Source organism: Nannospalax galili, unplaced genomic scaffold (assembly GCF_000622305.1).
Source record: "Nannospalax galili isolate Female #2095 unplaced genomic scaffold, S.galili_v1.0 scaffold2200, whole genome shotgun sequence".
In the NCBI taxonomy this organism is placed as follows: Eukaryota; Metazoa; Chordata; class Mammalia; order Rodentia; family Spalacidae; genus Nannospalax; species Nannospalax galili.
Genome location: NW_008346478.1, coordinates 36,381 through 53,080, shown reverse-complemented (window position 1 = coordinate 53,080; position 16,700 = coordinate 36,381). Strand labels below are relative to the sequence as shown.

The 16,700-nt window shown below is 46.2% G+C and overlaps 1 protein-coding gene across 1 annotated transcript in view; it reads left to right on the top strand.

The window, feature by feature from the left end:
* LOC103741888 (HLA class II histocompatibility antigen, DR beta 4 chain-like) overlaps nt 1-16,186 on the top strand; it is a 17,614-nt gene extending 1,428 nt beyond the window's left edge. Inside the window, exons 2-6 of the mRNA XM_008842821.2 lie at nt 10,685-10,951; nt 12,628-12,909; nt 15,231-15,341; nt 15,764-15,787; nt 16,078-16,186. Of these exons, the coding sequence (XP_008841043.1) occupies nt 10,685-10,951; nt 12,628-12,909; nt 15,231-15,341; nt 15,764-15,787; nt 16,078-16,091 (698 nt within the window). The 3' untranslated portion in view covers nt 16,092-16,186. The remainder of the gene's footprint in view (nt 1-10,684; nt 10,952-12,627; nt 12,910-15,230; nt 15,342-15,763; nt 15,788-16,077) is intronic.
* The last annotated feature ends 514 nt before the right edge of the window (nt 16,187-16,700 follow it).

Genomic DNA, 16,700 nt, shown 5'->3' with positions numbered 1-16,700 from the left:
GAGGGAGGGAGAGAGAGAGATCATGATGCCATCATCCCTTAAATGCTCTGCTCAACACTCTTGCAAGGGGGATTAAGCTTCCACCCTACAGACTCTAGAGGCGCATCGACACCGTGACATTAAAGCTCATGTCCTCCTCCCATGAAAAACACATTCATTTCAAAATAAGAATCCCCAGAGCAGAACATCACACTCTCAACTCAAAACTCCAAGTCCAGATTCTCATGTAAGTCAGATAGAAGCATGCTTTCATACCATGATGTCTCTTGAGGTGGATTTCCCCCCAGCTGTGAGAGATGAAATTAAGCATGTTATCTATCTCTAAAACACAGGACCAGCACTGGATAGATTCCAACTCTACAAGGGAGAAGGCAACATGAAAGGGATAACTGGTCCCAGCCAGTTCCAGGTCTCAAGCATTAACTCTTCCTTTTTCCTCAATGTATAATTTCTTTGAATTTTGTGCATTTTTTACAAAGCATCTTAATCATATTTAGACCACCTCCCCTACCTGTACTCCCCCACAGCCTGCCCACAGGATTTCATGCATTCTGTTATATGTTTCTGTCTCTTAAGTCAAGTTTGTGGACCTAGATGTCCCTTGGCATGAGTTCATCCACTGGAGCCTGTTCAGCCTGTCTTAAAGAAGACCAACTCTCCCTCATCTGGCAGTGATCAATTGCCAATAGTTCCTCAGCTAAAGTTATAACTCTTAACAACTGCAGGGTAATTATCTGTGACACTCTTTCCCCCATTCTGGGCAGCCTGGGGCTGGGATTGGTCTGGTTTTAGGGAAAGCTTCTCCCATGGCTTTTCTGAGCTTATTACCCCCAACAGCTTTCATGTTGAAATCTAGTCACTGACTATTCCCATGACTCCACTAGACATTGCCCTAATGGGGGCTCGGTGGTGGTCTTAGTCCAATGGCTCCACAGCGTGGAGATTTGGCAGGGTCCCTCTGTAGTAGCACACACCTTGCAGCAAATCTCTTTCTGAGTCTGCAGGCTGGGTGGGCAGTACATCCCACGAAATCTAGATGGAAACCCCAATGGCCAACAGCTCTTGTTTTCAGTTCTGTGCAGAATTAGCACCACATCAGTGTCACCAAAGTTTGCAGCTGCTTGTGTGAAGGGTTGGGAGGGCACATAGCAAAGAGCAGTTCAGCCGGCGTCCGTTTCTTTATTTGCTGTATCTGGCACTCCTGTGTTTACCACATGGCTAGAGAAGGCTGTCACCCAGACAGAGCAAGAGTGTGGGCTAACGGTGCTACCCACAGGGGGATGCGGATGAGTGACACTGAACGGCAACTACATACACGTTTACTTTTAACTCTCACCTGCCAAGAAAGCACCTAGAGGAGTTGTGAACAGAAAGATGGAGCGCGTGATCTGGAATTCACTCAGTGCCAGCATTTGTCCTGGGCAAAGGGAGACGTGCAAAGGTCCCTACTCGGTGCCTGGAAACGCGCCCATCACATAAGTGAACAAACACTGACTATATCAAGACGCCACCTTCTTCTGTTAGTCCTCTCTGGGAACCTGACTGAAAGTGGGAGGGAGCTACACCTGTCCCAGGTGGTAACTGGGTGAGTGTTAGGAGCTGGAGACCAAAGATGAGAACAGGAAGTAGTTGGGGTTGATGAATACAAGTTGAGTGGCAAAGACGGCTATGGGTAAGTCACAGGGCCAGGGGCAGAGTCAAGAGGGAATGAGGAATCGACTGATGTAGCTTGGCAACTGGTTTACAAGGAAAACAGTTAAAGGAAAGGACGTTTCAACTATTAACTGAAATTATGTGCATGTGTGTGTTTCAATTGTATGTGTGTGTATTTACATGTGTCTACATGTATTTACATACACATGTGTCTCCCAGATGCAAAAGGAAAGAAAATGGAAAGGGTACTGTTTTAATATAAATAGAGTGAAATTAGCAGTTTCTATGGAAAACTTATGCATTGACTACACCGTCTTGGGAGAAGCCATGTGATGAGGGTGTATGTAAGTCAACCAGCCCTCATATTTAAAGGAGATAGAAAAATTCAAAGACCTTTTTTTGGAGACAGGATCTCCCTGTAGTCCCAGTTACAAAGAACTCACTATGAAGACCAGGCTGGCCTCAATCTCAGAGCTGTATCTCCTCTGCCTCCCACATGCTGGGATTAAACACATGTACCACCAGGCCTGGAAAAATAGAAGAATTTAAAAGATGGGTGGTCACCATTGTTGAAAACTGCCAAGAAACAGAAACAATGACTGAAACCATTAGACCAGACAGGAATTTGAGGTTACTGTTAACCTTTAAATAAAATGCCTGTCTGTTGCGACACAGACAGGAAACAGGTATGTTCAGAAGGTTTTTTTACAGCTTACTGAGAACTCACAAGATGGCCCAGTGAGTAAAGGAAAGGCATTTGCCACTAAGACTGACAACCTGATTTCAATCCCTTCGTCCCACATGGCAGAGGGACAGAAGTGACTCCCTGCAAGTTGTCCTCCGACCTCTACATATACCATGGCACACATACACACAGACACACAGACACAGACAGACACACTCCTCTGACCTCCACACATGTACCTTGGCACACATACACCTACACACACACTCTCTAAATAAAAAGTAAATAAATAAATAAATAAATAAAATGCAACAAAGAACAAATGATAATCTTATAGAAATATATTATCAGTGCATCACATAGATTGTTCTAACTAAATGATTACCCTACAGTGCTATAGGAAAACAAAAACTAATTCCTTCTTGCTGTTTTGGGCCCCCTTTTAAACTCCTTTCTATCCCCCTTTCCCAATTGCTAGTGACTAGTATTCCACCCTGTTCTTCAACAAAACTGACATTTCCCTTTCCACAAACAAGTGAGAATATGTGGCATTTGTCTCTGTGTCTATCTTATTTCACTTAATGTAATAGTTTCCAGTTGCATCCAGGTTACTTTAAATAACACAATTTTATGTTTTTTTGTGACGGAATGTGGTGTGAGAAATGTCCCCCACAGGCTCCAGTGTTTGAACACTTGGTTCCCAGTTGGTGGCGCTGTTCGGGAGAAGCTATGGACTTTTAGGAGGTGGGGCCTTGCTGGAGGAAGTACGTCCCTGGGGTGGGCTTTGAGAGTTCATAGCCTCACCCCATGTCAAGTTCACTCTGTTTTCTGCCTGTGGATGGAGATAGGACCCTCAGCCTCTTGTACAGCCGCCGGCTGCCATGCCTCCCTGCCATGATGGACTCTGGAACTGCAAGTCAAAACACTTTCATCTTTAAGTTGCTTTGGGTCATGGAATGTTATGGCAGCAACAGAAAGTAACCAACACATCGATGCTCCATTGTGCACACGTACCACATTTTCTCCATTCACTTGCTGCTGATTGGCATCTCAGCTGATTGCAGTTTAGCTCTAGTGGCTACTGTTGTGAAAACAGGACCAACAGGTGCCTTTCTAGTGTGACGACATCACCTTTGGATTTACACCCGAGGGGGCTTGCTGGATCATGTGGTAGCTCTGTGCTTGGTTTTACAAGGACTCTCCAAACGGTTTGCCATAATGGTTGTACTAACATTTATTTCTAACAACAGTGTGTGAGCTCTCTCTTTCTCTCTCTCTCTCTCTCTCTCTCTCTCTCTCTCTCTCTCTCCGTGAGTGCTTGTTTTTATCTCTTTGGTGAGCCACTGTGCTGAGGTGATGGTTCGTTGTGGTTTTTATGTGCACTTTCCTCATAACATTCCTTCCACACCTAATTTTTCAAGTTATTTTTAAAAATCATGAATGGCTGATGAATTTTACTAAATGCTTTTCTTGCATATATTAAAATTATCACATGGTTTCTGCCCTTCATTCTGTTGATGTGTGCGATCACATTCCTCTGTTTACCTCTGTTGAGCCATCCTCGCATCAGGAAGATGAATCACACTTGGTCCCGGCATACAAGTGTTTTGATGTGCTGTTGAATTTGGTTTTCTAGAATTTTTGAAACTTTTCCCTTTATTCTTGAGAATTTCCTATGGGCACATTGAAGATATTTTCATTTATTACCTTTATTTTATGTGTATGAGTGTATTGCCTGCATGTATGTAAGTGAACCCGAGCCACGCAATGTCTGTGGAGGTCAGAAGAGGGTGTCGGATCCTCTAGAACTGGAGTTATGGATGGTTGTTGGCTGCCATGTGGGTGCTGGGAATAGAACCCGGGTCCTCTGCAAGTGCAACCAGTGCTCTTAACCACTGAGCCATCCTCCAGCCCTGAGAATTTCATATGTGTACACAGAAATGTGATCATACTGATACCAAATCCCCCCCCCAACTGCCCCCCACCTCCCCAGGCAACACATCCTCCTTTCAACTTCAGGTCATTTTTTATAACCCACTAACTCCCGTTAGTGCTGCCCTTACGTGCTGGCTGTGCAGTCACCCATGGGAGCACGAGACTCCTACCAGTGGCCACATCCCCCCCAAAAGAACGATCCTTCCTCCCCCAGAAGCTATCAACTGCCAGTAACTCTACACTTCAGGGTGATACCTGGGGATCATCTACTTCATCTGAACCAGAATTTTGGCTGGCTTGGTCTTGTGTAAGTCTTGAGCAGGTAACCACAGCTGCTGTGAGGTCATGAGTGCGACAGTCACGCCGTGTCCAGAAGGCAGCACTTCGCAGCTGTCCACCCCATCCTCTGGCTCTCACACTCTTTCCTCTCCCCTCTCCCTAATCCTCTGTGCAGGGGTTGGTATAGGTGTCCCCTTTAAGACTGGGCACTAAGTCTCTCGTTCCCAACACTTTACCAGTTAGGTGTCTCTCCATTGACTCCTGCCACTGCAAAAAGAAGCTTCTGTGAACAAGGTTGAGAGCTGCCCAGGTCCATGGGCATAAATGCCAATATTTATAAGGTATATTGACAGGATCATCATTTGGTTTGCTAGAATTTTGTTAGGAACGTTGGCATCTATGTTCATAACGGATATGGCTCCCTAGTTTTCTCTTGGGCTATGTCTTTATCTAGATTTGCATCAGGTAATACTGGCCCCATGAGAAAAGTTTGGCAAAGATCCTTCCACTTCAATTTCTAGAAGTGTTAAGAACAACTGGAGTTAGTTCTTTAACTGTTTTAGAGACTTTGGCAGTAAAGGCACCAGGTCATAGGCTTACTTTATTGTTGCTGTTTTGGTTTTATGTTTCTTCTTGAGTCAGTCGTGGCAGGTCGCACATGCTCGGGAGTTTGTTCATTTCTTCTGTTTTCCAGTTGTTTGGCAAAGACGTCTTCCTAGTAGTGCCTTACAATCCTGTTCATGTAGCGTCAGTGGTAATGTCTCCTTTTCAGTCTCTGATTTTATTTAGCTGGATCCCTTCTTTTGTGTCTTGGTTAAGTAATTAAAAAGGCTTGTCAATTGTGTTTTTCTTTTCAAGTTAGCTCTTGGCTTCACTGATCATTTGTGTTGTTTTTATTTTACTTTCTTCGTCCTATGATCTTTGTTATTTCTTTCCTTCTCTAATTTTGGATTTGAGCTATTCTTGCTTTCCCAACACTGTGAGATGAATTTTTAAGTTTTAGGTCATTCTATTCTATGCAGACTTATTTTGTTTTTGTTTATTTATTTATTTATTTAGAGAGAGAGAGAGAGAAAGAGAGAGAGAGAACTCACAGGTATAAGTACCCATGGAGGGCAGAAGAGGGTACTGGAGCCCCTGGAGCTACAGTTACAGGTGGTTGTGAGCTGCCCGATGTGGGTGCTGGGAATGGAACTCAGATCCTCTGGAAGAGCAGTATATGCTCTTAACCTCTGAGCCATCTGACCAGAACTAGATCATTCTATTTTAATATGTATGTTTATTACTAAAACTTTGAGTCTTATTTGGCCATAAAGAAGAATAAAATTAACAAAATCACAATTACGTTCTTTTCAGAAAAATGCATAGGATCAGAAATCATCATGTTGGGTAAAACAGGCCAGACTTGGAAGGACATAGGCGGAATCTGAAAGCAGACGGTGGACTCTTTTGGAAAATGAAACATTAGTGGGAGGGAAGTAGGGCAGACAGGAGGGGGTGGCGGGCAAATATGGTCAAACTGTCTGACATTCTAGACTGAAAATGTCCTTACGAGATCCTTTGCACAATGAATATCCACTAATACAAAAATCTACAACAGCAACAAAACACCCCACACCTTCCCAGTCATTTCTCTTTTTGCTGAAACCCACAGATTTTGATATGCTACATGGTCATCTTCCATTGTTTCTGGAAAGGTTTTTTTTTAATTTTCCTTCTTTTAATTTCTTCAGTCATACATTGACCATCGGGAGTGTGCCCTGTAATCAGTCTCCGTGTATTTCCACTGTTTCTGTTTTTCTAATTGTCTTTGGTTTGTGATTTCATTTCACTATAGTCTGTTAGCTCTAAGTGTGATGTACCTTGGTGAACGTTTTTTTTTTTTGGTGGAAACTACTTGAGGTTCTTTGAGCTTCTTGTATCTTGTAACTGTGTTATTTTGAATTCTTCAGAAATTTCATATGTGTCCTTCAAATTGGCATCTATTCATGCAGAATTATGACTTCTGTTTAGAGGAATTAGGCTTCCTTTTTTGGATCATGTGTTCTTTGACCAGAACCTGAGCAGCCAATATAACATCTGCCTCTTCCAATTTTATTAGATCCTGTAGGAAATTACTTTTCATTTAGATAGGGTATAGAAAGTCAGTTAGTTGGATGTTTGGGGCTTGGTTACAGTAGAACTCACAAGTGTACTCTGTGAGATTTTGTCGTCTTTGATTGATGTCAGCATTAACTATCTGTGCCTTCAGGTACTCGTAAAGATAATTGTACAACTTTCCAGTGGACGTAGGCTTCCAGTGGTGTGTGCTCTGAGTCTCCTCAGCGTTGAGCCCTGATGGCAGTGGAGTTTGCCGCAGGATCTGTTTCAGACTTGGTATGGGATGTGGAAAGGACTGACCTGAGATCTCTCAGCACAAGTACAGGTGACAGCAAGGTTAAAACAACAACAGTTCCAGTCCTCACACCACAGCAGACTTTCCCCAGGACGCTCAGGACTGAGTCTACAGACTGAGCAGCCATGATTGTTGGAGCCATGAATGGGACGGCTCCTTCCCCGGGTCCTGAGAGGTGATCTTCTCCCTGAGAACTGATCAGATGCTGGGGACTGTGGCACCAGTAACCACACACTTGAGGCTGTGGAACAGAAAGGGGAACTTTCTTGTGTGCTTTGATGTGATTCTGGTTGGTACTGAGGTTTGTAACATTCTCAGCAGCCTTGGTGAAGCTGTGGTATACAGATGGTTCCTTCTCTGGGTCAGAAGAGACAAGCAAATTGATGTCAGGGTTCTGGCACCAGACGCTCTTGTCTAGAGTCCTGGGTTATTGAGACTTTCCCTGGGTTGCCTACGGTATAAGTTGGTAGTGTTTAGGCTTATAGCATGATAGTCTACACCCTGGGACTGCAGGGAGTAGAGGATACCCTCTTTAAGCCCTATAGGTAAAACACAGTAGTGCCAAGACTTGCAGTTTTGTGTCCACAGCCCTGAGGCTGGACATGGATGGGAAGTTTGTAGGTGACCCGTGGAAAGCTCGATGAGGATAGGGCTCACGGCGTTGTTTGCTAGAGTCTTAGAGCTTTGGGACATGGATGGGACCTTCCCCCTGGTCACTAGGGACAACTTGAATGATGCCAAAGCCTTTTACAAGAGCTACATTCCCAAGGGCAGGAAGGTGAGTTCTAGAAATTGGGGACACTGGAAGCTACAATCCCGGAACAGCAGGAGGAACCCGAGATGGGAAGGGACAAGTGAAGTCAGTTCTTTGCACCAGCAGCTGCACTCCCAAGGCTGCGGCAGGAATGGAGGGACTTTCCAAACCTCAAGGGGTAAGCAGGGGGAGCCGGGGGGGGGGGGCTTGTTGCCATGGCAACCATTGGTCCTAAGAGATGCTGAGGGAGTTATATTCTACTGAAGGCCTCTGCTGGCATTCTGGATGGGGCTGCCTAAAAAGATGTCGTCAAGAAGTGACTGACCAATCAGCATGGGTTCTTAACACTGTGAGGGCCAATGTGAATTCCTTCTTTGGAACTGCCCAGTCACTCTTAGACCAGCAAGTTCCCCAGACTGTATTTTGAGTTTGAAAGAACTGTCAAATTCACCTGCCATTAAGACTGCCTGGCTGGGGCTGCTGGTACTTTCCTGATAACTTTTTCTTACCATGTGGGGTCCTCCCCTTGCTGTGGCTGAAATGTGAAATGTCCCCCATAGCAAACACTCAGAACCCTGCTGGTTGTCCTGTTTTAGAAGCCTGTGGAACCTTTAGGAGATGATGGAGTGTCGCTGGAGGAGGTGGGTCACTATGGGTGAGCCATGCCGTTTTGTAGCCTGGATTACTGACTGCATAGGCCATGTGACCAGCCACCTCATGTCCTGCCTACTTTATATGATAGATGATAACCCTTCACATTGTAAATCAGAATAAACTCTTTTGCCCTTATCTTGTTTCTTGTTAGGTACTTAGTTATAGCAATCAGGCAAAACTAATACGTCCCTCCAACTGGGAACCTAGGGTTAAAGTTGAAGTTCATTATTTTCTCCAGTACTGGGGATCAGGCCTAGGGCCTTGGGTGTGGTAGGCAACTTGTCTACCATTGGGTGAATCACTATTCTTGCTTTTTTAATATATATTTTGAGACAGAATGTTGATAAGTTGCCTGGGCCAGCACCAAACTCCTTACATAGCTGGGATAGACCTTAAACTTGTAATCCTCCTGTCTCAGCCTCCCAAGTAGTCAGAATCAAAGGCATACACCACGCCTGGCTGCAATTCACTTTATTCTTTCCCCTGGGTCACCACAGCACCTCTGTTTTGTTTAGGGTAATTATCATTTATTGGCTGATATTCAGACTTCTCCTCCCATCTCTGTCCTTAAAATACCATTTTTCCTTTGCCCCCCCCACCCCCTGGTTCATCACGCGTAGGTGCCTGTGTTCTGCTCTCTTGCCTGGTATCTATCCAGAAAGTTCTGCATGAAGTGTATGGAGTGGTTGCACTAGGACACCATGGCTGGATTTCCCCGTTCCTGTCTATTGATCTGTCAGGGAACACATGACTGTGGAGAAGTCTCGACCCCACCACATGTGAGTTGCTTCTGTTATGAAGCGATAGAGACAGTCTACTGCACAGAGCTGTTGAGGATTAGAAGTGACATCTACACTGCCTGCCACAATGTGTACTTTTCAATGCCAACTAAGACCAACCTACCTGTTTGTTGTTCCCACAGATGCCCCGTCCATAGCAGCTACCAACTCCACCACAACCTCCTTCCATTGATTGACTGATTGATTGACTGATTGATTGATTGATTGATTGACTGATTGACTGATTTGAGACATGGTCTTACTATGCAGCCCTGGCTTGGCTGGAACTTGCTATGTAGACCAGGCTGGCCTCGAACCCTCAGAGCCCCCACCCCGGCCTCTGCCACCTGAGTGCTAAGAGTAAAGGCCTGCACCACAATACCAGGCTCCATAGTTTCCTTTCACTCAGGACCCCAGGTCTTCAAAGCACCCCATGGTTCTTGCAGTCCAATCTCTCTTCCCCTTCTCCCACTTTCTGTGTCCTGTTGCTCCCTGACTTCTTGAAGGAGTTCATCGACTCTTCCAAGCCTTTTGCAAATGGTATTACTCATCTGAATGGTATTACTCACACCCACAGGATGTGCTCGTTCACCACCCTCTTTCTTCGGGCTCTTGCCAACTCATCATCCACAGCACAGCTGAGCTGTCACTCCACGTCTTTCTCCAGCGCCCTCCTGTCCTGTGTGTCATCCTGATTTTCTCTGTTAGTAGAAATCCACACTTCTCTTTGAATTTTCTCCTTGAATTATTTCATCTCCCACATTCACTCCTTTTAAGTGGAAGGAGAGGGCTGATTTTCTCAGAATTCCCAGGGTCGTCAAGGTCTGGCACAGGGTCAACCCCCAGAGACATTTTGTAGAATATTCTAGATGGGTGCTATTTAAGAAAGGAGTGAAAATCTGAAGGTATCAGAAGGAGCAGTGGGTGGTGGATGTAGCTGGATGAGGAGCTTGCCCTTGTCCTCCGAGGTCTTGGTGCTGGTTACTTTTAACTCTCACTCATCTGGGAAGAGAACAGACAATTATCTAGATCAGCCTGGCTTGTGGGCTTGTCCTTGGGGGATTGTCCTGACTGTTAATTTATGTAGGAAACCCCAGCCCATGGTGGGCAGCACCATTCCCTGCAAGGGGGCTGGGGGGGGGTCCCTGAACGGTGTAAGAGAGGAGAGATTTATCTGAGATCAAGCAAGCTGGCAAAGGTGCACGTGTTTATTCTTTCTCTGCTCCTGACTATGGATGTGGCACTTAAGTTCCTGCCTTTACTTCCCCATAATAATGGACTGTGACCTGGAATTGTAAAGCCAAATAAACACTTGCTTCCCTAAGTAGCTTTTTGTCAGGATATTTTATATGGAAACTAGAACAATCTCTCTGCCTCCGGGGATGAAGATGTACCTGTGGATGTGGGTGGTTGTGTGTAAGAGAGTGTGACAGGTGAGTCACTCACAGGTGTCCCAGCGCCCTTCACTATGTCTCTGACCTTCCAATTTAGGGCATCACTTGGATATCCTCCTAGCCCATCTGTAACAGATTGTGTTTCTGTCCCCACAGCACGTTTCCTGCTACAGTTAAAGGCTGAGTGTCATTACACTGACGGGAGGGAGCATGTATGGAGTGTGACCAGATTCATCTACAACCAGGAGGAGTTCGCTCGCTTTGACAGTGACTTCGGGAAGTTCCTGGCAACCACCGAGCTGGGACGGCCCATAGCCGATGACTTGAATAGCCAGAAAGATATCGTAGACAATTACCGGGCCTCAGTGGACAGGTGCAGAAATGACTACGAATTCGTTGATATCTACCTGTTAAAGTTGAAAAGTGAGCATGGGACTGGAGGTGCATGGGGCGGGTGGGTGAGATGGAGTCGTGTGTGTGTGTGTGTGTGTGTGTGTGCGCGTGCGTGTGCATGTGTGTGCATGTGTGCGTGTGTGTGTGCGTGTGTGCGTGTGTGTGCATGTGTGTATATGTGTGCATGTGCATGTGGGGGGGGTGCCATGACGTGTCTGTGGTGGTTGGAGGACAACTTGCAGAAGTTATCTCTCTCCATTCACCATGTGGGTCCTGGGGACCAAACATGTCATCCAGCCTCACAGCAAGTGCCTTTACCCACTGAGCCATCTCACAAGCACTAAATATAAACATTTTAGCTTTCTGTCACCCCAGGACTCCAAGAAGCACCTCTACCCATTCTTGCTTCCCAGGGTAGAACCATTCCTAAGCTGTTTCAGGATGTGCATACATTGAGGGAGCATCCTTAAGATCTGTCCACACTGCTTAGAGTCATAAGAAACACAAACACAACTGGCCTGTGCCAAAGGCTACATTCAAATCACCGCTTTATGAATTTTAGGAGCACCGATCCTCACAAGACCCTACCTTAAATCACCCTCCATAGCCTTTTTTAAACCAAGAAAGCCGAGGCACTGAGAAATGTAAAATGCTCAGGATCGGCCAATAAGGGGCAGAGCCTGGATCTGAACTCTTGATTTGAGCAGTCTATGAATCATACTTTTATTTCTAAAAATATTTCATTTATTGTTTTTATTTTATGTGTATGAGTGTATCACCTGCATGTGTGTGAGTGCACCCATGTCGTGCAATGCCTTGGAGGTCAGAAGAGGGCTTCGGATTCCCCTGGAACTGGAGTTAAGGACCGTTCGTAGCCTCCATGTGGGTGCTGGGAATCGAACTGGGGTCCCCTGCAAGAGCAACCAGTGCTCTTAACCGCTGAGCCATCTCTCCAGCCCCTGTGAATCATACTTTTAATTAATGCACTATATGTTTTACAGAAAATTGTTTCAATAGTGAATAATCGTTTCAAGCTGTAAGATGAGGTCCCACAGCTTTCCCCAATGCGTCTCAGATACAATGGGACCCTCCTATGGGGATTAACTGCAAGGCCATAGCAAGCTTAAAGGAGCCTGCAAGGACCTCAGCCTGGGTGTGGATGGAGGAACGCAAGCCAGGAAGGACCGCTCTTCTCTCCTGCCTTTAATTAATACACTATATGTTTTGCAGAAACTTGAAAATATTTCAATTCAATAATGAAAATATTATTTTAGGCTATAAAGCAAAACTCTGGGGCTGGAGAGATGCCTCAGCAGTTAAGAACACTTGCTGTTCTTCCAGTGGACCTGGGTTCAATTCCCAGCACCCACATGGCAGCTAACAACCATTTGTAACTCCAGTTCCAGGGGATCCAATATCCTCTTCTAACTCCCATGGGCTTCTCGCGACATGCGTGCACTTACACACATACAAGCAAAACACACATACACAAAATAAAAATGATAAATAAAATATTTAAAATAAAACTCCACAGTTCCCTCGGTGTTACTCGGGTGCAGTGGGGTCCTGCTGCAAAGATTCACTTCAAAGAAAGCCTCAAAGAAGCTGCAAGGATTTCAACCTGGGTGTGGATGGGGTAGACAGGCAGTCAACCAGGGAGGGTCGCTCTGCACTCCTGACTTACTCTTACCACTTTTTTCCACTAGAAAAGCCCCAGGTGACTGTGCACCCTTCAAAGACCCAGCACGTACAGCACCACAGCCTCCTGGTCTGCGCTGTGAGTGGTTTCTACCCCAGTAAAATTAAAATCACATGGCTCCGAAATGGCCAGGAGGAGAAGGATGAGGTCATGTCCACAGGCCTGATCCCCAATGGAGACTGGACCTACCAGACCCTGGTGATGCTGGAGACAGTTCCTCAGAGTGGAGATGTTTACACCTGCCAGGTGGAGCACCCCAGCCTGCCCAGCCCTGTCACAGTGGAGTGGAGTGAGTGGGGAGTTCCCTGGCCCTGTGGATTCCCACCAGGAAGGGGGCCCTCATCTTATTCCACAGTAAAAGATGTGTAGAATTCCACAGGGCTCTAACATCAGTGGCTTTTATCCCTCACTTAGCTCAATGTCTTCACTCACTACTTGGCTAATTAAGAAGGAAGCCATGAGGTCAGTAAAAAAGCAAAGATTTTGACAGATGGGGTGCAGATCCTGGACACCCTCCAGTCAGGCGTGCCAATAAACAGCAGATGAGTTGGGCTCTCTCTAAGAATGGGGATAGAGTGCACCTCTTAACTGTCTGGTCATAGCTCTAGTAGAGAACCGAAACTACACAACCTCCTCAGAACAGCAGCTTTTAGAGGTGACAACACCCCGCTACAGCGCGGCCACTAACCACGGCTTACTGGTCTACCTACAAAAGGTGAGCTGATGGTCTATCTCACCAGCCTCTATTCTCGAAGGTGCAGAGGGCTCTAAATAAGATGTGTGGGCATTTACCATAATGCAGTGTCTCTCCAATGCCATTCGACTCCAGAGCTGCAGATGCATTGGGTTCAGTTATCTATGAAACTATCCCAAGTGGCTGCCCCAGTTTCTATGATCTCATAAGTGTAAGAGAGGGTGGTCCCTGAGGCTGGATATACTTGATATGCAAATGAGTCCAGCAGGGGGAACAGAAGTGCTCTGATTGCTTCTGCTGGGCAGCCTGATGGTGATTCTGTCTGGCTTGAGATGAGAGAAAATCAGTAGCCAATGGGCAGAGCAAAAACAAAGGGACATTCAGGTCTTTGGTCACAACCCACTTGATTCCTGTTGCTATTGTTTGACTCTGGACCTGTGGTTTCTGCACTCAGTCAGTACCTCAGGAAATACTTGCAGGCACTACAGATGGCCTCTTAGACTGACAGCCTGCTTCACTGTTAGTTTTAGGAATCACTCACGGACCCCTATTGTCGGCTGACATGTAGTATGTACCTCCATACCAGCCACTCGCCCCTGCCTCCGTGTTGTCTCACAGAGTTGATGTGTAGTACTGCCACGTGGGATGTCTACATTTCTAAGTCACCACTAGGTGTTTATTTATTTTCCCATCCATAACTGCAGCTTAAGGCTTTGCTGCTTTTGCTGTCTTTTTCTGGAACACGTGCTGCTCTCAAGATGAAATGTATACATACCCCTAACATCACACACCTTGTGTTGTATGTGAAAACTGAAAGTAAGTCCTTGTCTGATCCTGCCTCTTCTAAAACAGACTTCCCATGTTGCTAGTTTGGTTCCCAAGATTCCTGGTGAAAGGAGTTATGACTGCCACTTGCGTAATTCTTCTCTGTCTCTGTCTGTGCTGCATCTCCAACTACCATAGAGTCTACTCATCTTCCGGACCAATGGGCTCATAGCAAGCTGCCTACACAATGGCAAAACCCATTGCAACTCAGAGCAAACGTCAGGAGAGCAGATCACAAGGCGTAGGGTGTATGGATTCAGCTTAACTTAGCTGCCGCCATCCTGAGTCATAACAACCACGATTGCCGCAGGCCTGACCCTAGACTGTTTTCTTGACTATTTTTTTCATAAACCAAATTATTACCTTAGTATATAGAACTTTGCAACTGGACCTCAGTGCCAGGAATGTGCCACATATTTTGGTATTAGTTTAAGATGAGTTAGGTACATTTGCCTTGGATGAAGTCAATTTGATACTCACTAATATATACACCCCTCTTTCAAAGCCAAATTTTGGGGAGCCATTTGGTCTTGCTGCTACCAAGGACCACACTTCTGCCATTAACTCAATCAATAATTTATACTCTGCATGATCCTAGGTCTGCCTGTCTTTCTTTGGTCTTAAACTACCTTGGGATTAATCCTCACACATATGGGGAGGGAGATTGTTACAGAATCACTATGGCTCCCGACCCTGCTTCTGGAATGGACTTAATGTTTCTATAGCTGTTCCTCTGATGTGATTGTGATCTAAGAGGAAGAACTATGGGGTAGGGGTGTCCTGACATCTGGAGGTACAATCGGCTTTGCTTTCATGCAAGATGAGATTCGTAACCTCATGGGTGACCAGAATATCTCTGCTTCGGGTAATATTTCAGGACTGTGATATTTGAATGAATTCAATGTATGAACCTTGTGGCTACTCAGTGTGATTCTTAAATACCTTACCAGGAGTGGCCAGTTCCAGCTCTTTCCAGCTCTTTAGTACAGACTTCATCCCCACTCTCAAAGCTCTGAATCTCAGGGTCTCGGTGAGGGGGTGTGTGTGTTAAATTTGGGTTGAAGATCTCTAAACCTGGTTTCCTTTATCAGGGGCACGGTCTGGATCTGCACAGAGCAAGATGCTGAGCGGACTTGGTGGCTTTGTGCTGGGCCTGCTCTTCCTCGGGGTGGGGCTGTTCGTCTACTTCAAGAATCTGGAAGGTGAGGAGCCTGGGGGTGGCCGAGGCTCTCCATAGCTGTTTCAGGAGAAGAGACGCTGCTTTGTTCTGAGGATGTGTGTAGTCCCTGTGAAGGTGTTCTTTCTTCAGGTGACCCAGGATTCCAAAAGACTTCTGAAATCAACAGTCTCTGGTTACTAGATTGAAACTTGAGTTATGGATTACAAATGAGAGATTAACCAGCTTAGGGCCAATGGGTTAAGAAAGGACAGGAGAAGGAGGAACCACCAGGCACTGGATTTGTGTGACAAAAACTTCCTGAGCCTCTGGCTGTCAGTCTCTGTCCCCTGTCTGTCTTAGTTGGTGTGGGTTGTGGTGTTAGAGCAATCCCAGAGGCTGGGGACACTGTGTCTGGGGACAGCTCTGCTGTATATATTTAAATATCTGTCTCCTTCTCGTTCCCAGGACAGTCTGGACTTCGGCTAACAGGTAATGCCCTTCCATCCTCTCAGACAGGTTTGCTCTCCCCACAGCACAGGGCAGAGGTGACAGGACACTAGGCAGACACACTGGGCGAGGTTTAGACCCAGGGTCTGGCCAGGACTTTGCCCTGAGCCTTGTTCCCTGCACCGAATGAAGGGCCTGGGCCCCGAAGCAGAGCTGACCCGGGAGCTGGAGACGCTTCTCTCGTCCTCCCGCAGTGCTGCCAGGAGAGGCCTGAGATGGTGACGAGGCCATGGCAGTCAGGTCTGGAAACACCCTGTCCCTGTGCTCTGCAGGACTCCTGAGCTGAAGTGGAGGGAAACGCTGGAAAGGACTCTGCCCTGTCTCCACGTCGTGGAAACGCTCCTGCTGGGCCCCGTTCTTCCACAGACACAGGGCTTTCCGGGACGGGCTCCTCCTGGCCCTGGGACACCACAGAACATGGGCTCCTGCCGGTGCTCAGCCCCGCCCTGCCCTGGAATTCCAGGACAGAAGGACCTTCTCCTCCTCCGTCCCGGTCTCTTTGTATTCAACCCTTATTACTCCTATACGTCTGAATCCATTCTCTCCACAATACTTTATTATATTTTTCTCAAGCACACATGCAGTGAAAAGTTGTGCAGTTTTGAGAATACGAAGTAGGAAAGGGAAAGGGAGGTCACACCACCACCACAGTGGCTTTTGTTCAGGTATGGCGAGTATGTGCGGTAATAGATAAACCCGGTTGTATTTATCCATTTCCGTACATTTATTATATTTTTCTCAAGCACACATGCAGTGAAAAGTCGTGCAGTTTTGAGAATACGAAGTAGGAAAGGGAAAGGGAGGTCACACCACCACCACAGTGGCTTTTGTTCAGGTATGGCGAGTATGTGCGGTAATAGATAAACCCGGTTGTATTTATCCATTTCCGTACAGT